We start from the raw sequence: 24,146 nt of genomic DNA on the forward strand, positions 1-24,146 counted from the left end.
ACCCCGCGCCCAGGGCGTGCCTGCACCCCGGGAGCCGCTCGCTGCCCCCCAGCACAGCCTGGACACCAAGGCAGCTGCTAAAGCCAGACTCATTTTATTCAAACTGCGAATGTAAACCAGAATAACAATAAAAAAAACAACCCTCGCTGGCTTCAGAGCAGAAAGCCGCAGGTGAACCGCGCCCAGGCTCTCCTCCTCCTCCGCCCTCCCGCGTTAAGGCTTCGTTCATCGCTGGCAACAGGAGGGGGAAGGGACAGGTCGAGCCCCAGCTCCCGCACTCCCCTCGGCTACTTTGAGAGGTTTGGCACAAATCTGGCAGGGCTGAGCCCAGCAGAAGGCAGCGCAGGGTTCTGGCCCCACGGCCACGGGTGTTAGTGGAGCAGCATGAAGCTCGGGAAGCTGCGGGGGTACCAACAGGGCCGCAGAGAGGCGGCAAGAGGGCGGGGGGAGGGGAGGGAATGTGGCAGAAGAAGGGGTCTGCACCCCCAGCCGAGGGCCCAGGTCTGTGGCACGGGGCTGCACCTCTCACCTCGGCTCACACACACATCTTGACTGTAAACTCAAGTGATGGAGGCACCCAGCTCGGCCCAGGGCGAGAACTAAAGGCCTGGCTCTGTGTGCAATTCTGGGCAGCAACTGCTCAGCAGCCTGGGCTTGAGGAGGACTCAAGGGCCAGGATGCTGCACCCCAGCACTGCTTGGTGTTGGCAGGAAGGAGGGAGCCTGGGGCTGCACTAGTGGGTCACTACCTTCTCATCCCAGGGGGTGTAGGGCTGGTGGGTCCCCTCAGAGGCACTGTGAGACCTGGTGCGTCGCTTCCAGCTGCTGCTGGCAGCCCCAAGAGACTCCAACTGCAGTGGCACCCACGTGGCTCTGGGGGGACTCGGCACCGCCAAAAATGGACGGCCTCTAAACATCTGGCAGTTCCTGGCTGCTGGGGGATGCCAGGGGCACAGGGCCACCATCCCAGGGGACACCTCACCCTGGATAACTGGCACTCACAGGTGATGTGGGCCCAGGGGGAAGTATCACCAGAGGATTGGGGCAGGCACAACCAAGATGCTGGAGGTCTGGAGGCCGAGGTGCTGCTCCCTCCCCACTCCTTTTAGAACACAACTAATAATTTAACCTGCTCCAGAGCCTGTTCCTAAGGGTTAAGGTGGCTGGGTCTGGGGAGAGGGCGTGCGCGTGGGGCAGACCTGGCCCCGGGCAGTGCCCGCAGGCAGCTGCGGGCTTGGTCATGGCTCTCCAGCTGCAGCCCCGCGGGGCGAGGGAGGTGGGGGAGGGCAGCTCGGCCCGCCCCCCTCAGTCCGTTTTCCACACCTTGTTGAGGAATTTGACCACCTCATCGTAGATGATGAAGACGATGGCCACATCGAGGCAGACACGGCCCAGGCGAGGCACTGTGCCCTTGTAAAACCTGCCAGGGATAGAGAGAGGCCATGGGGTTGGGTGCCCTCACAGCCCCCTCCCCACTTATCCTCCCCCCCACACCCATCGCCCAGCCGCAGAGCTTACGCCAGGGGCCCTTCGTGTTTCATGATCTGGTAGGTGCAGTCCCAGGTGCTCTTGTACTTGTGCGCTTCCAGCCCCTGTGGCACGGCAAAAGCAGGGTCAGAGGCTGGAGCCAGGGGAAGATCTCCAGGGGGATGCAGGGAGCTAGGAGTGTGCCAGGAGGAACTGATCCTCTTTTGCTACTGGGAGCCACTGAACCTGGCAGGGATGTCCCCACCTCCGTGCACACTTCCAGCACCCCCACAGCCTGGTTGCAAAGGGCATCCCCCAAACCACACTGCATCATCTAAAGCAGCAGGTGAGCCCAGCCTGCCACAGGCAGAGCAGTCCCACACCGTGGCCCAGTGCCATACCTGCATCCTGGTCTTCACCACATCCAGTGGGGTGTTGCCAAAGACACTTGCAGCTCCGGCAAGGGCTCCAAACACCCCCGTGACAAATGGATTGATGACCTTGTTGGGATCATCCCCTGAGAAGGAGAAGAGATTGAGGGCAGAGCAGTGGTGTGGGGATGAAGCATGGCAAGTCCCAGGTCTGGCTGCTTGTAGTCAGGGCTCATGTTGAGCCAGGAACTGGGGGACTATCCTGCAATCTCAGCCCCACAGAGAAGCTCAGGATCAGGGTGAAAGTGATGCTTCAGCCTTACAGGCTGGGACCACCCTACTCTGGCTTTCACACTTCTCCTTCCCAAGAGACTGAGACCCAAGAAGCAGAGGATACGCTAGGAGAAAGCCTGAGACCAGCTCCCAGGGATGTGCTGGTGGAGCAGGGGGACAGCTGGGGTGCCCTGGAGATGAGGGCCACCATACCTTTGTACCAGTTCTTGAGGGATGTCATGACGAAGAAGCGGATGGCCTGATTTGATCCTTGCTTGAGGACAGTCGCAGTTAAGCCCTGGTAGGTCCCTTTCAGTCCTGCAGCAAGAGAAGGTGTTGGAAGGAGCCTCACCCGGGCAAGGAAAATCCTCCTCACCTCCCGGCCCCCGCTCGAGGTCGCCCTCACCCTCCGCCCCACCCCCGCAGCGTGGGGACACGCAGAGGCCAGGCCCGTGGGACTCACCCTGCTCCCGAACGATCTCCCGCACGCCGTGGAAGAAGCCACGGTATTTGGGGTTGGGGGAGGTCTGGTCATGGATAAACTTCACCTGTGGGGAGAAAACACACAGAGTGCAACGGCCCCGGAGGGCTGCTGGCCACCTCTCGCCTTGCCCTGGGGCTGAGCCCGAGATCAGAGCCAACCCACACGGCCAGGAAACACCAGGGGAGACCACGGGGCAAGGCTGTGCCCATGGCCTCTCACAGAAGGAACCAGGCTGGAAAAGACCTCCAGGATCATCGAATCCAACCTGCCCCCTAACATCTTCTAATTCACTAACCCCTGGCACTAAGTGCCTCATGCAGCCTCCTCTTAAACATCTCCAGGGATGGGCACTCCACCACCTCCCCGAGCAGCCCATTCCAGTGCCAATCGCTCTTCCCGTGAAGAATTTCTTCTAACGTCCAGCCTGAACCTGCCCTGGCACAGCCTGGGGCTGTGTCCCCTTGTTCTGTTGCTGGGTGCCTGGCAGAAGAGCCCAACCCAAGCTTGCTACAGTCTCCCTGCAGGTAGCTACAGAGAGCAACGAGCTCTGCCCTGAGCTTCCTGTTCTCCAGGCTGCACAGCCCCAACGCCCTCAGCCTCTCCTCACAGGGCTGTGCCCCCTCACCAGCCTCAGTGCCCTTCTCTGGGCACACTCAAGCACCTCAACCCCTTTGCAGAGAAAGCCCTGAGGAACCACCTCTGCCAGTGACTGCATGGCTTTTACAGAACTCACATGGGTGCTGGGATGGCTCCTGCGTGTGGGACTCCTCCCTGGAGCAGGGAAGGAGCTGTGGCTGCTGGACCTGGCCTCTCCATAGAGCTTTCCAGCACCCATCCCTCCCTTACACCACCGGTATGAACAAACCCACGAGGCCTTCAGGCAGTTATGGCTCTTGCTCCCTCCTAGACTGGACTGGGGAGAGGGGGGTAGGGCAGGGGGACACCGGCAGCTGCTTCCCACCCACCTTCACAGTCTCCATGGGGCAGACGACCACCACGGCCTCGGCCACGCCGGCGCCCAGCCCGCAGAGCAGCCCCCTCGTGCCGTCCAGCCGCCCCTGCTCGTCTCTCATGTGGTTGCTGAGGAACTCGAACATGCCGAACCTGCCAAGGAGCCACCGTGCCAACCCCGGGCACCTGGCTGGGGGCCGCACCCCCCTGCTCTGGGTCTGTCTCCAGGAGCCCCTGCACAGCTTGCGAGCGGACCCTCCCCGCCCGGGAAAGTGCTGCTGGGGGTGCGAAGGGCAAACCCACTCCCCTCGTTACTGCTGCCTCAGGGGCACCCCCAACTCGCCCCGTGCCGGAGCGGACACCTACCTGACAGCAGCCTTGGGGATGGAGCCGTACACCAGCGAGCTGAGCCCCCGGTACAGCCCCCGGATGCCATGGTCGCGGACGGTCTGCTTCACGCAGTCCCCTGCGGCACAGCACAGCGGCGCCGCCGTCAGCCGGGGCCACGCCGAGGGCCGCGGTGCCGCCCCCGCCCCGCCGGGTCCCGCTCCCCCCCCAGCTCCACCAGGACCCCCGGAAGCCTCCAGCCCCAGCCGGCAGGCACTCGCTCACCGATGCCCTTGTAGCGGGGAGGGTTCGCCTTCTCGTCCAGCTGCAGCTGCGTCTTCACGTACTCGGTGGGGAATGTGATGCAGATCTCGATGCCTCCGGCCAGGCCACCTGAGCAGCAGAGGAGGCCATGCTGGGGCTGGGGCAGCACTGCGCCTGTCCGGCTCCGCAGCAGCTGGCAGCCAGCTCTGGGCTGGGATGTGGCGTTCCCGTCCTCGCCAAACCTCTGACTTCACGGGGCAACGGGGCTTTGTGCCAGCCTAGCACTCTGCACAGGCCACGGCAAGAGCTGACAAGGGGACTGGCCAGAGGGGTGGGAAAAGTGGCCAAAACACCACACTTGTGGCCATGGTTTCAGCGTTGTTTTCCCCTCCAACAGCATCTCTCCCTGCCTGGAGCCCTGCATCCTGCAGGTGAGCTGCCAGCACAGGGATTTGTGAACCCCGCGGAGCCCAGCAGCATGGGGCACAGCACCACTTGCCCAGTGCAGCAGGAGCTGGTTTGCAGACCCAGCTGTGCCAGCGGGGAGGCACAATCGCCATCAGCCCCCGCCGGCTGCTCGCAGCTCACGCAGCAGCGGCTGCTGGGCGCTGATTACAGTGGCTGAAGCTTCCCTGCCACAGCCACCCTGGCAGCCGGTGGCACTGGCTCTCGGTGGCTGGGATCCCCTTGGCTCACTTGAAGCACCTGCAGCCAGCCCCACCGCCAGCTACCCTGGGGCAGCAGAGCCAAGCCAGCTGGGTTGGAGGTCCCCGGGGTCCAGGCTTGGTCTCAGATGGTTGGTTTGCAGCTCAGCCCACACCCGTGCGGCTCAGTGCCGTGCATCAAAGCACAGCTGGACCCTGCCATGCCATGGCAGCTCTCTGTGCCAGTGCAAGGGAGAAACGTGGGGCAGAGCCTTGCAGGGCCAAACCATGCTGCACACACGAGCTGGCACTGGGGCAAAGCCCCCGATAGGAACAAGTGTGGACCCTGCAATGCTGGGGAGCCCCAGAGCATGCTGCTGGGGCTGGGCACCCTTGGCAGCAGCCCCTGAGGGCCTCCCTCAGGGCAACCTGGGCCTCAGCGCACAGGCCTGGCATGGGCTGGGCAGCAGCTCGCAGCTCCCGCACCGCCGCCTCTGCAGCCCGGCCCGGCCTCAGCGTGACTCAGCAGCGCTCCTGCCACGGCCCCGCCACGGCCCCAGCACGGCCCCGCCACGGCGCAGCCACGGCCCCAGCACGGCCCCGCCACGGCCCCAGCACGGCGCAGCCACGGCCCCAGCACGTCCCGGGGCAGGGCACGGCGCAGCCACGGCCGCAGCACGTCCCGGGGCAGGGCACGGCGCAGCCACGGCCGCAGCACGTCCCGGGGCAGGGCACGGCGCAGCCACGGCCGCAGAACGTCCCGGGGCAGGGCACGGCGCAGCCACGGCCGCAGCACGTCCCGGGGCAGGGCACGGCGCAGCCACGGGGGAAGGGCGGGATGCGGGGCGCGGGCAGGGCTTGCCCCGGGCCAGCACAGGCCTGGCGCTGCAGGCTGTGCTCATCAGCAGCCTCCCCGGCGAGGGGAGCCGCCAGGGCACGGCTGCTCCGCACGGCGGGAGCAGGCAGCTCCGCGGCCCCGGCTCTCACAGTCTCCTTTCTTTGCTATGGCCTCCGCCTTTACAAGAGGCCTTTAGTCACCCTGGTGCTGCCTCCAGCTTCGTCCCACGGAGCCCAAGCCGTGGAGCTGCTCACCCAGCGCAGGGACCTCTCGGCAGGCATGCTGGCACCCCGTGGGGCACCACTGCCCTCTCTCAGCCCCCTCTCTAGAGAGAGCTGAGAGCAGCCTCTGTGCTCCCTGCAGCAGCTGAGCAGTGCCCACCCCAAAGCAGCCTTGTCCTGTTTCTAGCCCCCAGGCAGAGCTGTGCTCTCCTCCCCGAGGTGGCCAAGAAGCTGTGCCAGCACTCAGCGCTGCCAGGATAACAGAAAAGCACCAGCCACACATTCCAAGAGTATCTCCCCTCCTCCTTCAGGCATGGCAGGGATGGGGACACCATGGCACTAAGTGCTGGTCCCCCAGCCCTAGAGCAGGAGCCACCAGCCCAGCCTGGCAGTGCCCCAGCCCAGGCAGCAGTGGGGTGAGGGCATGAGGCCAGCCAGGCTCCACTGCAGCAGACAAAGGCCCCTTGTTTGCCCCTGTGTTCCCAGGAGGGGACGGAGCTGCTCAGCCCGGGCCAGGCAGGCACCACCCAGGAGGCAGCGATGGGCACCCACTGCCAGCCACTACGCCTCCGCAGCAGCCTGTGCTCTGCTGGCCTAGGAGGAAACTCTGACAGCCACAGTGAGGTTGGCTCACACCGCTCCCGAGGCACCGTGGGAGGACAGCCACCAGCCCCAGGGTTCCCAGAGCTCTCCTGCTCCCTCCTCAACCCTCTCCTTGGCACACCCGTCAGAGGTGCAGACACTGCCAGCGCCATGGCACCAGGCTTGCCAAGCACTATTCTTTCTTCTGCAATGCCCAGCAGCTCCTGTGGGAACGGCTGTGGGGCCGTGGGGAGCTGTACGAGGAGCAGCATCCTCCAGCTGGGCACAATGGTCCCTGACAAGCTGAGCACTGGCTGGCACCTCTCCATGCACCACTGTGTCACCAGCGTTGCTGCCACACAAACACTCCAGGTGCTGCCAAGGCCACTGCCCTCCCTCCTATGCGGCAGGTCAGGAGTGTGGACATTTTAAGAGCTGTAATGTTTGTTCCCTTTCAGTCCTCCAGCACCAGCTGCTTCCCTAGCACCTCTGACAGCTAAGCAGCAGAGAAATGCTCGGGACGAGCACCGGTCCAGGGGCAATCAGCACCTTGGCTCATGGCAGGCACAGCAGAAGGCACAGGCAGGGATGCCACACCTGCAACTGCCCACAGCCTCGGGGGCCATCAGAACTAAGGGCATCTGTTCGTGCAGATAAGGCAGACAGCTTCTGCCTGGCGTCCCATGGGCAAAGCTGCATCCCCAGGAGCTGTGAAGTGCTCTGGCAAAGGGACAGCTTACTGCTCCTGGGAACTGGCAGCCTCTGGGGCATTGGGACTGCCTGAGCTGAGGAGAAACGAGGTGCTTGTGCTGGCTCCCTGGAGCGAAGCAGGGAGTGGAAAGAGACAGTATCTCCATCCCAGAGCCACAGGGCCTGGCTTCCTCCCTGGCACACTGCAGAACACAGAGCAGCAGACACAGGTCTGCAGCAGGGGATGCCTCAGAGCTTGAGGAGCAGCACAGGCAGTGCTGGATGCTGGCACCCTGACTGCCTCTGCCACCTCTTGCTGGGGACAGACAAGGCAAGTGGAGCCTGCCCAGCTAGGACAGACTCCAACACCCTTGAAGTGGCTGTGCACAGGCAAATCCAGGTGTGGACAGGCGAAGCCAGGTGTGCTCAGGGAAATGCACCCAGGAGGATCACTGGCCCTGCCTGGTAACGTGTGCTGCCTCTGCTGCCAGCTCTCCTCCCTGCCACCCAGTGTTGCTCTGGCCCCAAATCCCACAGGAAGGTGCATCCAGCAGAGACTCCAGCTGCACTCTGTGACCTGTGTTACCTCTGTCTGCAGAGACAGAGCAGCACCAAACACCCACCCCGCCGATGAGATCCATCAGAGGTCTCACTCTGCTGTCAGGTGTCCTCTCCCTACACCACTTTGCTCCAATGGAAACCTTGATCTATGCAAATACATCACCCCACTGCTCAGCAGCAGCAGCTTCTTCCTGCCCTCCCCTGGCAGGGCTGCCCGAGGCTTTGCAACCTGTTTACCCGGACTTTAACCAGCAGCTTCAGCTCTTGCAACACAGTCAGCAGGAACAGCTGGCAGCGAGCGCTGGGGAGGTGAAAGGGCACGTGGGGCAGCCCAGATCCCCAGCCAGGCTCCGGGAGGGCAGCTGCATGCAGTGGAGCCAGAGGAGAGAGCACACGCTTGAGGGAAGGCTGCTCTGCCTGGCCCCAGAGAAGGTGCCTCTGGCAGCGAATCCCACTGCTGTCACTGGCAAGGGCTCCTTGCCGGCAGCAAGCCTGCCAGCGCCTCGGCTGCCAGCAGTGCCAGCCCTGCAGCTTCAGCAGGGCAGGAAGAACACCTGTTTGCCAGGCCCTTGGCACAGCTGTTCCAGGAAAAGTTCGGCTCTGCCCTGCAGAGGGGCACAGCTGGGGAGAGCTGGCAGGAAGAGGGTTCCTGTGGACAGCAGGAGGGTGCTGCCTCTGCTACGCTTGCACAGCAGGGGATGGCATCAGCACATTCGGTTCAGACAATGGCCTCAAACCTCACGAACGAGCACCTCCTGGGGACGCCGCTGGCCACCTCCTGGCCTCTCTGCTCCAGGGACACCAGCACCAGCTCCAGGGTGAGTGCTGAGGGCTGGAGGATGCAGCCCCAGTAGAGAAGAGCAGAGCCCCAGGGGCTCATCACAAACCAAGGCTGCACAGTCAGGGCTGGCACTGCTACCTTCTGCAAGCCCCTGCCCTGAAGCAAGGGTTCCAGCCAGCACCCACTGCCCTGTTCAGCAACCACGGAGGGGCAGAAGTGGCACTCTGCCACTCCTGCAAATGACTGCCTGGGCCTGCAAATGCATCCTGCTCCTGCCGACAGAGCAGCAGGTCCCCAGGCAGCACTGATGAGAAGTGAGCACCTGGAGAGCAACTTCAGCCTCTCCGTTCTGAGAGTAATTTCACAAGCACCTGATTTCCATACAAAATGCTCCTTAAACTTCAGATTTAGCAGGATCTTTCCTAAGGGCCTGGAAGCAGACCAGCAGAGCTCCTACAGCACTGGGACAGGCACAAAGAGGCCTCCAGCTCCTCTCCAGAGCACCAGTGGTGGCTGACTCCTGCATGCCCACCCTGTTCAGAGGGCAGGAGATGCAGGTGCAAGGGGTGGGCACGGACCACACGCTGCAGGCACTGCAAGCCAGGCTGCCTGCCCCCTGGGTGCTGTGCTCATGGCTCCTACCCTCACACGGGGACTTGGTGCCCTTCCCCGTTAGCCAAGAGCTGGGGGAGTAAGAACCAAAACACAAAAGCAATCAAAGACCAGCAGGGTGCTACAAATCCGGGAGGCAGGAATACCCAACCCCAGCTGCTGCCCCATCAGCAACCTTCTGCCGGCTCCCTGCCTCGGCAGGACAGACCCCCCTTGGCAGCCATCCCCACTGCTCTTGAGCCATGCTGTTAACGCAGCCCAGCCAGAGGCGGTGGAGGAGAAATCAGCCCTGCCTGCAGCGGTGGAACGGGTTGAACAGGCTCCTCCCGCCCCGCACACCCCACAGCCAGCGGCAGGCTCAGCGCAGGCAGGCACCTCCCTGGGGACAGTGTCCTCCAAAGAGCTGGCTTTCAGCAGGGCTGGCACCACGCTGCTCACCTGGGCACCTTCTGGTAGGCACAGCCCTTCACCACCCACCCTCAGGGAAAGCCACCACGGGGGCTGCTCTGCAGGGAAAGCTCTCCCATGGCACTGAGGGCATGGCCCTTCACTCCCCATCCACAGCCTCATCCTTATGGAAAACCACCACGGGGGCTGCCCTGCAGGGAAAGCTCTCCCATGGCACTGAGGGCATGGCCCTTCACTCCCCATCCACAGCCCTGTCCTCAGGGAGAACCACCGCGGGGGCTGCTGCTCTGCATGGCAGAGATGAGGGAGGGCTGCTCTGCCCGGGGCCTGCCAGGTGGCTGCTGGAGTCTTGGTTGGGAGGGAAGAAACGTGACCTGCAGCAGGTCAGCTCGTCTCAGAGGGTGCCCCTGCCCCACAGCGGGGCTGGGGCCCCTGGACGGTCTCCTGTCTGGACAGGGCAAGGCCGGTGAGGGGCAGGAGGGCTCGGAGTGCCCGTCAGTAAACACGGGGGTGGCTGCTGCCGTCAGGGGCTGCTCTGCACGGAACAGCAAACATGTGCCATCAGGTGGGTAAACAGCCCCGAGCAAACACTGCACATCAGGCTGGGGTGGGACGGAGCCGTCGGTCCGCAGCCTCCCTGGGAGGGTCCTGCTCCAGCAGGCTGCCCCTGCACAGCCTCCCCGCGCTGACGGCCAATGGGCAGAGGCTGCAATCGGTCACTGCCAGCTCTCAGACCTCGGGGCTCTGTGATGGCAGAAGCCATTTCCCCTTGCTCACAGTTGCCTTCGCCGCTGACTACACCTTTGGGGACCGCCAAGTGTCTCACCCTGGCTCAGCTCACCTTCAGCCCACTGCCCTTTGCACCCCAAGGCTGCCACTCCACCACGCCACCTCAGACACCTACTCTTCACGTGTCCAGAACTCTTTCTAGAGGCAGGCAACAGGGAGCCAATGTCAGAGCCTGGGGCTGCTGGAGGTCTTCCCCAGCACAGTCCTGAAGCTGGAGGAAGGAGCCACTGCTGGGTCCCTGCTTCCTTGGGGCCAGGCTGTGGTCCCCTGCCACCAGCGTGGGAGAATGACTGCTGCACCAGGCACTGGAGCACAGGGAGAGAGAAGACACGTCCAAAAAATCAACTCCTGCTGTCAGGAGGTGACCTGAGACCTGGCACAGAAGCGAAGGGTTGCAGGGAGGCTGCATTGGCATGCACCACACAAGGCCATCAGGAGATGAGAGATGCGGCAAGGTCCCTGAGCTGTCGCTGGCGGCGCCTGTGGCCCCGGGGAAGACTGATGGCTCCTTCCCACCGCCACATCAGCTCAGAGAAAATGGTTGCCTGCAGAGTGCCAGGCAGAGCACCAGGCACCTGGAAAGCTCAGGAACTTGCCTTTCAAAGCAGGGGGTTAAGCCCGGCTCCCACAGAGCTCATTCACACCAGAGAAGCCTTGGGGCTGCTCTAGGGTTCTTAGCAGCTGCAGTCCATGCAGGCTGAAGGCCATGGCGATCCTTCTGCCCCACTCCCTAGCAGATGACAGCCAGGGGGGCTTCTTACCAGATGTGAGGCACCAAGGGCCAGCAGACCTAGCAAGATTGATTCCCTCTATGCTCATCAATCCTCTTCCACTGCCATGCTAGCCACAAGCCAGCTCCCCCAGCTCAGCACCGAGGGGACAACGTTCCCCGCCCTGCTGTGAGCAGCAGGCATCCATCTGAAAGCCAGGGAGCATGCTGACTCACTGCCATTCCCAGCAGGACAACCTCCCTCCCATCCCCCCTGGAGTGCCCTGCAAGTCCAGGTGGACTTGGGTCTCCAGGGGAAGGAGTCCTGCTCTGCAAGAAGCAGGTCTCAGCTTTCACACCTGGGCCCTGCCTGCTCTCCTCTGCAGGTATTGCACTTCCTCGGAGAGATCATATCACAGACTAACAAAGAGGAGGAAACTGAAGCTCTAATTACTGCTTTGTTTCTCATCTGGGCTCCCTGCTTCGAGCCCTGCCCTGCAGGCCCTTCTCCTCCTACCCTGCAGCCTCTCTCCCCCATGCCCATGCCCCTCCTGAGACCTTGACGCACGTCACTGCTGTTGCCCGGTGGCACTCGGTGTTTGTAGCAAGCGGCAGAGGAGCAGCAGCCACGGCCACGGCGAGCTCTGTCCAAAGGAAGCACCATGTGGGAGCATCCAGGCACCCTGCCGCCCTGAGCAGGCAGGATTAGGTGTAGGCAGGAGGAACAACTGAGCACCAGCCCCCACGCAGGCAGAGGTCCCATCCGAAGAGCGAGGCTCTGTGGGAGGGAGCAGACCCCTGGCTTCAAAGCTGGCTAAAAACAGAGTCAGTCTGTACTTAACTCCGGGAAGGGCAGGCAAAGCCTTTCATCAAACAGCTGCTGCTAACCAGGAGCAAAATTCTCAGGAGGAGGGCAGGGGTTTGCATGCAAAACAGCAAGGAGCATTTGTGCGGGGCCCTAAACGGTCCACCCCAGGGAGGACCAAGCTGGTCTAGGAACACCATGGTGCCTGAAAACCCCCTCCATGGAAACCACAGGGGTGGCAGCCCCTGCTAGCTCTGCAGCCAATGCTCCTGTCTCCCCCCTTGCTGCCTTTACTTCGAGCTCCCTGCTTTCCTGCTGCAGCGAGGTGGAGCAGCAGCTCCCAGCCCTGCAGCAGGCTGGCAGGAGGGACAGGAGTGTGGCCAGCTAAAGGATGCTTTGGAAGAGGCTGTGTGGGCACAGCAAGGTGAAGCACTGCCTTGGCACGCAACTGCTTGGACAAACGAGGACCCATTAGCAAATTAATGTTTAACTTTTGAGTGTATCTCTTGTGACAGCTGAAGGAGAAGAGTTCTTGGCAGCCAGGGCCTGACTGCGTCTCTTCGGAAGAGCCAACCTCAGCATGCTTAGGTCTGGCACGGTGAGGGAGCTGTGCCTCCTCGGCAGAGGATCTCAGCCACACGCAGGGTCTGGGAGCAGATCTGCACCCAGGGTGCTTGTTTAGCTCTACCAGCACAAGGCAGATGAAACACAGCACAGTCACTCTGGCTTGAGCATCTCCAGCGCTCCAGAAGGTTGAGCTCTGGAGCACGCACCCCTGGTGTGCAGGCAGATGTCAGATGAGGAACCCTGAGACTGTCAGCAAACTCCTTTGTCGGCAGAGACAGACACAAATGGCACTCCATGCCCACAGCAAGGGGCTGGAGGGCTGGGCAGCCTGGGACACAGAGGGTTAACAGCAGCATTCTCTCTTCTCTGTGGTTCTCTAACACAATTAGATGTCACAGAGGCTTGGCTGGACTTCTGCCCATTAACCAATTACTCTGATTTGCTGCATGCAAGGAAAGGACCAGCACCAAAACGAGGTCCTTCTCCCACCTCTGCAGCCTCATACAGACCTAGACAGGCTCCTCCAAGTGGGGGCATGTGCAGCTTTGTGCTACGTTGCCCAACTTGACACCTGGCAGAGGCCACAAAACCCATGCTCCTTCCTTTACACTTGAACAGCTTCCAGGCACACCCACACCATCTCCTGGATGGGAGCGCAGGGCAAGGCTGCTGCAGCCTCTCTGTCAGGGTATGTCAGTAAGCCATCCACATCTGATGATCCCTAGTTGCAAACCTGCACCGGGACTGTGAAAGTCTCCTGATGCACTGGCCCAGGCAGTAGCAGCCTGGCACAGCACACGTGTAGAGCGAGTTGGGAACGGCTGGGGAGGCTGGGTGGGGAGCAAGCAGCCTGTCTTTCCATCCTGATGCAGGATCAAATCCCACTTTGAAACCCTCTAAACGAAAGCCCTGAATTAACAGCTCACTTCAAGGGGATGGCACCACAAACCCTGGGACCCCTGAGGAGCAGAGGGCTCTGGAGCCCTACCTCACTGAAGGGTCCATCTGAAGGAGATGACACCCTCTCATTTGACAGCACAGACCCCTCGAGGTGACACGGCCCTAGGAGTCCTTGCCACCTTTTGCACCATCCATCTCCCCCTGCGCTGCCATCACAGGCAGCTCCATGGAGCTGGCGAGGGGTGGTTGACTAAGGAGGCAGGGGCCGGCGCCAGCGGGCAGAGCTGGAACAGCAAGAGCAGGCTCCCCACAGCCAGCCCAGGCGGGCAGAGCTTGCTCCTCCGGGTCCTCGCTACAGGGGGCTGGAGCTCTGCCCTTGGAGAGGAGCAGAGTTGGACAGACGAACAAAGGCACAATCGTAGGAGGAGGAATTGGCTGGAAAACACAAAAGGTCTAAACACGTCAATCACGTTGAGACTGCAGTGGCTCATTTCAAAGGGAAGACACTAATCTCCACTCGGGGAATTGTCTCCAGAGCGGCAGGAGAAAGCAGGGAGCTAATGAACGGCTACAAAGGAGTTTAACAAGCCTGTGACTGTCTTGGACCGCACTCAGCTCAGAACTCAAAGCAGCTACATGCAGAAGGAGGAGCATTAACTGTGCAGTTACTGCTGTGCTTAGAGACTGTTCAGATCCCGTGGAAATGGCCAGGACTCGCTGGGAAAACACGCCCTGATCCACAGGGACTGATGCTGAGACACAAAGGAGGCACCCAGCAGCTGCATCAGAGCAGCATGCAACATCAGTTACCGCTGCTCCTGCCCTAAGCTGCCGCTTCAGCTTCTCCCCCAACGTCATCCGGAGGTGCACAAGGAGGTCCCCTACTGCCGCCTCCTCCATCGGTTCAAGTCCCTGCTGCTGACATGAGGACCTGCCCCATCGCAGCCCCGCGCTCAGCCCGCGGTGCGAACAGAGACACGTCCCCAGCAAGGCCACAGGTTGCAGGCACAGCCTCGCTGCGGCTCCGGGGCCAGGAGCAGCAGGAGCCCGGCGAGCTGAGCCAGCCTAGGGGGCATCTGCCGGGGCTCTGCCACTGCCGAAGGGAAATCCTGCTCGCCGCGGGGCAGCGGCTGCCAGGATGCGGCGGGGCCGGGGGGGCAGCGGGCGATGCCCGGCAGTGCCGGGGCGGCCGGGACGCAGCACCTGCGGGCAGCAGCACCTGCGGGCAGCGCACTGCCTCCCCGGGAGGGTCGCGGCAGCCCCCGCCCTGCACGGATGCCCACGCTGGCAGCGGCGGCCGGGCAGAGCCCACAGGCGAGGAGAGCCCCACGAACGGGGCGGGTGTGCGGGGGGACACCTACCTGCCAGGATAGCCTTGCCGGGGTGGGTGAGCTTGGCCTTGCCGGCGGGGGCGGCGGCTGCCAGGCGGCGGGGCGCGCTGGGGGCGGGCATGGCCGCGCTGCGCCGCGGCTCCTGCGCTGCCCGGCGGCGGCAGCGGCGGCCGGGGCCGTATTTCAGGGCCGCGCCCGCGGAGGGGCGGCCCCGGCGGCGTCACATCCTCGTGGGGCGGGGCGGGGGAGGGTCCCGGGGCTCGGCCGGCGGCAGAGGGAGCGCAGGGGGGGAGCGCGGAGCGGCCCGGAGGCGGCGGAGGGCGGCTGGGCCGCGGCCCGGGCTCCGCCGGTGCGGCAATGAGGAGTGCGCCGGAGCCTACGGGAAAGCCGCTCGGCGGAGGGACGCGGAGAGGCGGCAGGCGGGCGGGGAGGGAGGGAGGCACAGGGGCGGGTGTGGGAAGCTCCCAGGGCAGCTGTGCCAGGGTTCCGGCGCCCTCAGTGCAAGAGCTCCTATGGAGCCTGCAGGGTTGCAGCTCGTAGCTGTTGCCTCGTGTCCGAGGCAGGGTCCTACTCCCACCCTCAGGGCCTCCACCCCTCACCTCTTTCTGTGCTTCGGTAAGATCTGCGCCGTCGTCAGCTCGTTCCCAGGCTAAAGGCACCCAGGTCTCTCAGCCTCTCCTTTAAGAGATGCTCCAGCCCCTCCATCATTATCCCAGCCTTCCCTTGGACTCTCGTCAGTAGTTCCCTGTCCCTCATGAACTGGGGAGCCCAGCACTAGACACAACACTCCAGGTGCAGGCTCGGCAGAGAGGGTTCTTAATGCACCTCAGGCTGCTGCTGGCCTTGGGCACCACGGCACGCAAAGCACAGCTGGCTGCAGTCCTCTGTAACCTGCCCTAGGTGCCCCTGTGTTAGCACAGGGTCCAGAGGTCACTTCCAACCCCTATCAGTCCATGAAGAGCAGGCAGCAGCCAGCACAGGCAGCAGCACTCCCGGAGCAGGCTGTAACCCCCCCCCCCCCAAGCACACTCCTACCTAAGAGTTGCACAACACATCCGCTCTGGGCTCCCTTCAGAGCAGGTTTGAGCCTTGCTGGTCCAAGTGCACTTCAAGCGTGTGGGTTTGCTCCTCCCCGCACCCATTCTTCAGTCCTCTGGTTCACAGTTGGCAAGGAAGGAAGACATGGGAAGGGCCAAGGCACTGACCACAAGCAAACACCCAACACAACAGGAACAGAAACCAAAGCATTCTGGAAGCCAAGGAGAGCCTGTGGGTGCACAGAGGGTGGGGGCCAGGTCACGTTTAGGATCTTAGAGAGGGAGGCTGTGGCTGCTGCTCCTACATAACCACCAAATAACTGCACCACTGCTTGGTTCTGCTTTCGCTGCAGGAAGACAGCCCTGAAAGCTGCATGCACAGGAATGCTGGGGCCAAAAACCAACCCCAGTTGCTTTTGTGTCTGGAATGTCACAGGAAGCAGGGAACACTGCACCTGGACTTCGGAGCTGTGCTTTCACACCTGGCACAGCCACTCTATTGCAAAGTGTGTAAGAGGTCTCCCCAGGCCATGAGTAGCAGGTCTTGGCAGGAGCATGTGCTATCTGTGCACTGTGACTTGACTTCTGCTTAACAGGACTCAGCACTCAGGCAGCTGGGTTCATCTGAAAGCACACTGTGCAGGTGGAGAGCAGCGCTACAGCTATGGCTCTGTGGCTAAACTGACTGCAGAGAGACCATTTGGGAAACTGAAGCACCTTTATCCTGCCAAGATTAAGCAAAAGGACGGAACTCATTCCTGGATGATGCCAAAACTAGACATGGTTTCAGAACAGACTTGAGGCAGTCACAGAGGCAAGTTGACTGAGGTGGCTCCATGGCAAACCTAGGGCAAACTCCCTCCAGTGCTGGGGAAAAAACCCAAACCAAAATGAAGGATACACAGAAGGAATAAACATTCACAGCCCCAGCCCTAGATGCAGAGCAGCTACTCAGTGCTCAGGTTAGCAGTACTGGAATAGTAAAACCAATAGCAAACATCTGGAAAAGCATTTGGGTCTCTGCTTAACCTCTGCAACTTCCAGCAGGTACCACCACATGTATGTGTGCTTGTGGACACATGCAGCTGCTGCTGTCAGCCCATCAGCAGCTTCACAACAAATGCTGATTCTTAGGGATTCCCAAACCAACTCACAGAGCTCTTGTGCACACAGCCTCATCTTGCCCAAGAAAAACAGTCAGTGGGGCTCACGACACTGCTTGCTTTGCTCCACAGGGAAGGGATTAGTCATACTCAATCACACACAGATTGCAAACCATCTCAAATTGACCTCCAAGTGGCTGCTAACGCCACTGCCCAGCAGAGTGCCTGGAGAGGAAGGGCATCTAAGGAAGATAAGCAACCCCTGAAACACAGGAGGCTGCAAAAGGTGTGCTTTAAATACCATAAGAGGTTTACATGAAGTAAAGGCTTGAGTGGACTTAATGGTCAAGGGCATCTCCTAGGAAATAGGTGGTCACAGCATGAAAAAAGCAGCTACTCTTGCAGATAAGACATCAGGGCCTCTGCTTTTAAGACTCTGGGCAACCTGATCTAGTGGAGAGTGTCCCTGCCCATGGCAGCAGGGGTTGAAATTAGATGATCCTTGAGGTCCTTTCCAACCCTGACAGCTATGTGGCTCTGTCTTACCCCTCTCACTTCAGGGATTCTCAGCGAAAGAACTCCCTGACAATTGGAGCCCACCTCCCTTGCTGCTGGTTGGTGCTTGCCCCTGCTGCCATAAGAAGATAGAGTTGTGAAACAGGTGCTCTTGCAGCCTCTCTGCCTCCTGGCATCCCTCTAGGCTCTCATCAGTGTTAAACAGAGCTACCAGCAACGAAAGCGACTTCCGTGCTGGTTTCGAGCACAAACTGGCTGCAGGCAGAGCTCCCTGGATCCCAAGCAGTATGTGCACAGTGCCCCTGCTTCAGCAGCTCATCAGTTTTGCCATCCCTTGCTCCTCCCCCAATTAGCACAGCTTGATGCACCTGCAGCACACTTCGGTTTCAGAGATGAGAGCTGCTCAATATAGGGAGATAAGTCCCTGATTTATGCCCCTGAATCAGAGAATCATTTCCCTGAACAGCTCTCTTATCTGCAGTGTTACAGCTCATTGGCTACCACAAACCTTTCCACACAGCAATAGTCCAAAACACTTGGGGGCTGATGGTGAAAATAAGAGAAACTGATTGCCTCTGGTTTCCCTGTCGAGAGCAAATGCTTGCCCCGTGTGCAGCAGCCCCTGTGTGTAACAGGCTTCAAGGAACAGGTCTGAGCCAGTGTTCCCCCACCTTTTAGCTGCATGCAGCAGGAGCTACTCTGGCTGTAAGAGGATGCTACTGCAAAGCAACTTGCATGATTCCCACTGGAGTAGCCACGTAAAGAGAGCTCCTGTTGACAGCCAAGATTAGTCACTGAGAGTACCAAGCCTGAGCCTCTCCAGAGCCCAGCAGAAGTCCCTGTTACATTAACATTTGGGTGGCCCTGACTCATCTCAGACGAGTGCAATCCATGCACTGCACAGTGTTTACAGCTTATCCTTCTGCCACCAGACCCCGGTGCTGCCTCCCTCACAGCAGGAAGAAAGTACTCCAGCTGACAAGCCCTGTTAGCAGTTTAAGACCTTTTCCCCACCCCGTAAATGGAAACAAAAAAGGGAAGCAATTGAGACACTTACTAACCAACCCTCCCCATTGGAATCCACTCCTGGCATCCCAGCTGGATAAGCAGCACCTGGGGAATAACACCAGAGACTTCATCACTGCAGGAAAGAACAGCCCAGATGACTTTTTCTTTCCTTCCTTCCATAACCGCTAGGGGGAAAAGAACAAATACAGGTTTTTAGATGGAGTATTTTAAGGTTTTGATTACAACCAGAGCAGACAGGGGAAAAAAAATCATCTGCTTGAGTCACTGAAGCAGGCAGCAGAGTGCATGGCTGAGCACGTTCAGACTTTGACTCGGGATCTTTGGATGTCTGACACACAAAAGCAAGACAAGACTTAGCCTTCGTGGGCTGCATTTCAAACTCCCACCACCCCAGTGCTCAAGAGCTGGCAACGTTGGAGTTTCATTTAGCTTGGAAGAGAAGAGATGGGTTTTGCTTCCTTGCTGAACGATCTCAAAGGGTGCACACTGAAAGATCTGGGCTGAAACACATACCTGTGCTAAGAGCATTTTGTCATCACCTCTGGAAAGACACCCACAGAAAACAATGTATTGGAACCCAGCAAACCTGCACCAGCAGCAAGCCCTCTGCAAGCTGAATGTCTGCCAGGATCAGATGTAACAGAATAAAGGCTTCAGATCCTTGTGGCCAAGAAGGCCAATGGGCTCCTGGAGGGCGCTCAGAAGAGGGTGGGCAGCAGAACCAGGGAGGTTCTCCTGCCCCTCTGCTCTGCCCTGCCGAGCACACACCTGGAATAGCGCATCCAGTGCTGGGCTCCCCAGGGCAGGGCTGCAAGGATGCTGCAGGGCCTGAGAAGAGGCTGAGAGCCCTGGGGCTGCTTAGCCTGCAGAGGAGAAGGCTGAGAGGGGACCTGAGCAATGTCTGGCACTAGCTGAGGGCTGGGGGCAGGGAGGCAGGCACAGGGACAGCCTCTGCTCACTTGTGCCCTGGCACAGGACAAGGGCACTGGGTGCAAAGTGCAGCACAGGAAGTTGCAGCTCAAGGTGAGGAAGAACTTTTTGGCTGGAAGGGTCCCAGAGGCCTGGCAGAGGCTGCCCAGAGAGGTTGTGGAGTCTCCTTCTCTGGAAACTTTCCAGATCCATCTGGATGTGTTCCTGTGCCACCTGTGCTGGGTTCTCTGCTCCTGCTCTGGCAGGGGGGGACTGGGGGCTCTCTAGAGGTCCCTTCCCACCCCTCACATCCTCTGATCCTGTGATCCATTAAGAGGGACTGGTGCACCTGCAGATAGCTAGGGCAAGTGTTAATTCACCTAGCAATGCACAACCTAATGACACACCAACTCTGGTGTCCTTCAGCATTTCCAGCCTTATGTTCCATAACTTTTTTATCACAAATTCAAGACGCCTCAATTTTATTTTGCAGGAACATATTAAATTGGATCAGTCTTGGGCTAATCTGCAAAGCAAAAACTGTCAGCTTGCAAAGAAGTGACAAGCCAAAGCACTCATAGCAGAACAGAAAGGACCCAGAAAGGATGAAAGAAGTTCTACAGAGGAGGAATGTGCCCTGTCACAAGGCAGCACACACACTTCCTAAGCTGCTTGCTCTGGGAGCCCAGGACATGCAATGCTGTGTGTTCCAAGCTTTGCAAGATCTCTGGCCTCCACTTGTTTGCAGTGTGAGCTGCAGCCACTCTCACGCTGGTTTAATCACACTCAGAGTTTCTCAGTGGCTAAGATGTAGCCTGCTGATCAGAATGTCACATGTTGAAGCATGAACTTTATCTATACAGCCCTTGGACATTCAGCCTTACCCAAGGGTATGTGCCAAAGTACAGAAGTTAGCCACGCTCATCTAAGTGGGCATCAGACAACAAAGGGTGTTTGTCAGTCTGAGAGTTCAAAAACCCAGAAGAAATCTTTTGTGCTTCTGCATAAGTATTTGCCAGAGTAAAAGCAAAAAGCTGTTCCTCATTTCATACAGCCTTACTAAGGGATCCATGCCACGCTCTAAGTGCCAGCTCTCAGCATCACAGCTGCTAAAAACAGAAGCTATTAAATCAAGTTTCAGACCTTGCAGTCATTACTCTTTCCTCCATTCCCATGTACAAACTGCAACAGGCTTCATCTAACTCTTAATTTTGTTTCCTAAAGAGCAAACTCAGCTAAGAGCATTTTCTTCTGCTACTCTATTTAATTAGAGTCCTAAAAAGAGGACTGGAGAAATAAAAGTCCTCTAAAGCACCACATTATGTAGCAAATAAGAAACAGAACTTACCCCAGTGACAACTTCCTCCCAGGTTTAACTCCTCCCGAGCTTACAGGGCTCGCTTGTCCAACCCAATAGAGCAGACAGCAGCAGCCTCCACCAGAACTCTGCTTCTAGCAGCAGCTTTGTTGGACACTCTTCCTCCCCTTTCACTTGGTGCTTGTACCAAAAGCAAGCAGTAACCTTTAAAGCTGCAAGGGAGCAAAGAATAGCGTGAGGAGCCCTAGTGCTAGTGCCGAGTGAGCAGCTGAAGGCAGCTCAGAATCTGGTGCCAAGGGGAGCACATGTCCTTGCAGTACTTGGCAGGGAGATCACTTTCCACCTAGCTCACAAGACATTACAGCAGCTGCACAGCAACCCTCCTGAATTGCTTCTCAGCCCTGATGCCACAGCTAGAGGTACCCAAAACTTGCCAGACTGGGGGAAATTCCCCTGCCAAATAGAAGGAAATCCATGCTCAGTTTCTTGCAGGGAAAGCCTGAGCCAGCCAAGGCCTGCATGCAGGCACAAGAAAGTTACTGTTTGACAGGATTGTAAGCCCAGAAGTCAGTCTGCAGGTGCTGCACTCTGCACGATCAGCTCATGGCAGCATTGGTCCCATCTCACTGAAGCAAGGGGAATGAGTGAGAAGTTTCACTTTGAAAGGAGGTTTCCTGCAAAAGGGTCTTATCCAGAAGTTCTTGAAAACTTGGATGGACACTGCAGCTTCAAGTGAATGAAATCCTCCACTCAGGCCACCAGAAGAGGGCTGATGTCCTGCTGAGAACGACTGCACTTAATGTAAAGAAGCAGGGAAGTGCACTGATACACAAGGGTTCGTTCCACAGCTGAGGTAGAGCTGCACTTCAGTGGCAGGGAATGCTTTGGAATGCAAGATCACAAAGTTTATAAACCATACTTAGCAAGAGCTCAAGATACCAAGAGAACAACTAAAGCAAGCCTGTTCCTCAGAGGAGGCAGTTTTGCTTCCCCTGAGACATCAGCCCTTCCTCTAACAAGGTTTTACTATGTTGAAGCTGTTAAGGATCCCCAGGCTAGCCCAATTTCCTACAGGACTTGAGCTGTTGGAGTGTTTCATCTAGCAGTGCCCTCTGTTCCACCATTGCCTTGTCCTTGTTACTGTGAGGTCACAAAATTCGAGAGGAAGGAAACTCCCACAATCATAATACCACCAGAGCTGGTCTTCAGTTCCAGCTGACCTACCCAAATTCCTTTCTCCCCTCAAGGAACTGGCTACAAAACAAGCACCATTTGCCTGGAAAGCAGCATGCTGCCTGGCTGGCTCCTGCAGATTTGAACTCCCTGGCTGCTCAGCACTTCGAGCAGTACAGAACTGAGGCCAGGATGGTGGATTACCACTGGGACCACGCTGCTCTCTATCAGGACATGTCTCTGCCCTCGCTGTCACAGTGCAGCGACCCAGGGATACAATACACCAACTCCACTCGTGCCGAGGCACAGCTTGCTGCTCATGACCCTGGAAGTCTCTTCTGGTTGGCACTTAAAGATGTCTTGCCCTGTTCAAGCGCAATTCAGCACAAAACCTCTGCTGTGCTGGTGTGTTTTAGTGGAGAAGACACTAACTGCAGCATCTGCCTCAGCACAGGACTGAAGCTTTCCCAGTCATGGAAGCACAACTCCTGCAGCGTGGCCTCCGCACACAACAGTGTGCTGGCATCTCCAGTGAAGAGACCACAGCTCCCTCCTCAGTTACAACTGCTAAGCCTTCCAGGTTAGGTGCTTTGCTACAAGTTTCCCTTCTGCTGCCTGGCATCCTTAGCTGCAGACACTGTCAGTGTGTTCCTACAGACCAGCCCCCACCCCTGAGACATTGAGACTAGAACCACACGGTGGGTACTGCAGTTTTACATTTATAGTTGGACTTTTATAATATTCCAGATTAGCACAAGATTCATAACCATAAATTATACATTGTTATCTAAGTACATAAAACGTTAATGATACATGGATTTGAAGTGGCACAAAGTAATGATACATCCCTGTTGGCATTCTCAAAGGAAAGGGTGGGTGATGGACAGGCTGCCGACACCACTGCAGCACAGCGGAACTGAGTCACTGCGGCTTGGCAATTCAGAGGGTGCTGCCTCTGCCCACCAGACAGGGTCAGAACATGGTGTGGCAGGAAGCCAATGCCAGGGTCAGTTAAAGGTGCAAATAAGAAGTCAGGATTATGGCCCTCCCCGCCACTGCCTCAGTATTTGAGCAGTGTGTCCCCCTCCCCAACCCTGACACTGTGCTCTTGCATCTCCAGTACTTTGGCAGCCCGTGCACACTCCTGTGTTTGCTTGCCACACAGAGCCGAGGTGTCCTGTAGTACCATTTAACCTCAATAAGCAACATGCTCTCTTCTTGTTAAACAAAAAGGATCTGGGAAGTGTTTGCTCTCTGGCATGAGGTTTATTTTCTTCAAGTCTCAGATCTACTCCAGAAAATATTGAACAGACTCCAACAGCATCGAACCCCAACCCCATTATTGTCCAGAAAAGGAAACTCCCCCAAGACTCCTCTAAACATTCAGAGCACAAATACCAGACAGCCCATTTTCTTTTGCAGGTAAGCCTGCAAACAGAACAGGGTCAGTTAGCTGTAACACCAGCTTTGGACAACTCACCACCGAGATGCTTCACTGCATTGTTAGCAACCCTGCCGCTCCTGTAGCTTCAGCTAAAGCTTTAACAACTTGGTGCCAGGCCATTTCCCAGCTGCCTTCAACGGGCTTGGCAAAAGAAAGAAAGAAAGAATCTGCTCTCCTCCCCCTGGCCTCAAGCAGTTATTGCTATACGAGTTAGTGAAATAGTGCCTTAACTTCAGACGTGGCTCTCACATTGCCATTGACGGAAGCTGCCTTTCAGAGGTTGAAATGTAACCGGACAACAATCAATAAATAACAGTGCAGGCATCCCGCTGAAGTCTCCTCCCTCAGCTGGGCAGCAAGTGTGCTCAGCCAACAGAAGGTCATCTGTGCCTTTAGGACCATCGTACACTTCTTGGAGAAGTTAAAAAGGGACGGGGAGGAAGAGAAGAGAGACAGTGGAGGCCTGTCAGAGAGCTCATTACATATTGAAACCGTAAACAGGCGGCTGGGTGAATCCTGGCGCTGTGTATCCGTACGGGAAGTTTGCCTGGGGAGGTACTGCACTGGGGCCTGCTGCTAACATCAGCTGCTGGCCTAGAAAAGCAGAGAGAAAAGAGAAAGTCAGTTCCAGAACCCACGGCCCCACAGTGCTGGCTGTGCTGCGGTCAGGGCTCTGAGGCTTTAGCTACAGGGCAGCCACTGTGCAAGCACACACTAGCAAGTTACTGTTACTCAAGGTGCACCCCAGGGAGGGCACCCAGGCCATCTGCTCTTGCTGCTAGAGAACTACCAAAGCAAGGCAGGGATGGAGGCAAGGTAGGATCGACTGACCTTAAGGGCATGTTAAAGTGGCTTGTTTTGAAGTGACCATACTGAAAGCCAAACAAACTGATACTGTTTAACCCATGCATGTTCAGAACTGGAAAGTAAGCAATTCAAGGAAATAGTTAGGTCTGTTAGGTCTTGGTCTGGAGGGTGCTGCAGAAGGCCTCCAAGTATCTTGACAGATTTGTCTTCATCACTAGGAACACACATGCCTCATG

At 58.4% G+C, this 24,146-nt stretch overlaps 2 protein-coding genes across 3 annotated transcripts in view; both read right to left on the reverse strand.

Annotated features, from left to right (window-relative positions):
• Window positions 1–78: 78 nt before the first annotated feature.
• Window positions 79–14,732, reverse strand: SLC25A1 (solute carrier family 25 member 1). The gene is made up of 9 exons (XM_064168441.1): window positions 14,605–14,732; window positions 4,158–4,265; window positions 3,912–4,011; window positions 3,560–3,698; window positions 2,574–2,658; window positions 2,324–2,428; window positions 1,868–1,983; window positions 1,518–1,591; window positions 79–1,419 (listed from the first exon to the last, which is right to left on the reverse strand). Exons 1-9 carry the CDS (start codon window positions 14,693–14,695, stop codon window positions 1,305–1,307), a joined length of 933 nt encoding a protein of 310 aa, XP_064024511.1. The 5' UTR covers window positions 14,696–14,732; the 3' UTR covers window positions 79–1,304.
• Window positions 14,733–22,362: 7,630 nt separating this feature from the next.
• Window positions 22,363–24,146, reverse strand: part of CLTCL1 (clathrin heavy chain like 1) — a 40,265-nt gene continuing 38,481 nt past the window's right edge. For both annotated transcript variants that reach the window (XM_064168768.1, XM_064168767.1), the window contains one exon: window positions 22,363–23,697. In XM_064168768.1, coding sequence (XP_064024838.1) covers window positions 23,582–23,697 — 116 coding nt within the window. In that variant the 3' untranslated portion in view covers window positions 22,363–23,581. The remainder of the gene's footprint in view (window positions 23,698–24,146) is intronic.

The sequence above is a fragment of the Pogoniulus pusillus genome, chromosome 30 (assembly GCF_015220805.1).
Source record: "Pogoniulus pusillus isolate bPogPus1 chromosome 30, bPogPus1.pri, whole genome shotgun sequence".
NCBI lineage: Eukaryota > Metazoa > Chordata > Aves > Piciformes > Lybiidae > Pogoniulus > Pogoniulus pusillus.

Excerpts from the sequence above, each read along its gene's own strand:
- SLC25A1 (XM_064168441.1), bottom strand. The coding sequence starts at position 14,695 with ATGCCCGCCCCCAGCGCGCCCCGCCGCCTGGCAGCCGCCGCCCCCGCC. Across the intron at positions 4,012-4,157 it reads TCCCCGCTACAAGGGCATCG|GGGACTGCGTGAAGCAGACC; the intron begins GTGAGCGAGTGC and ends GCTGTGCCGCAG. Across the intron at positions 2,429-2,573 it reads GGAGATCGTTCGGGAGCAGG|GACTGAAAGGGACCTACCAG; the intron begins GTGAGTCCCACG and ends CTCTTGCTGCAG.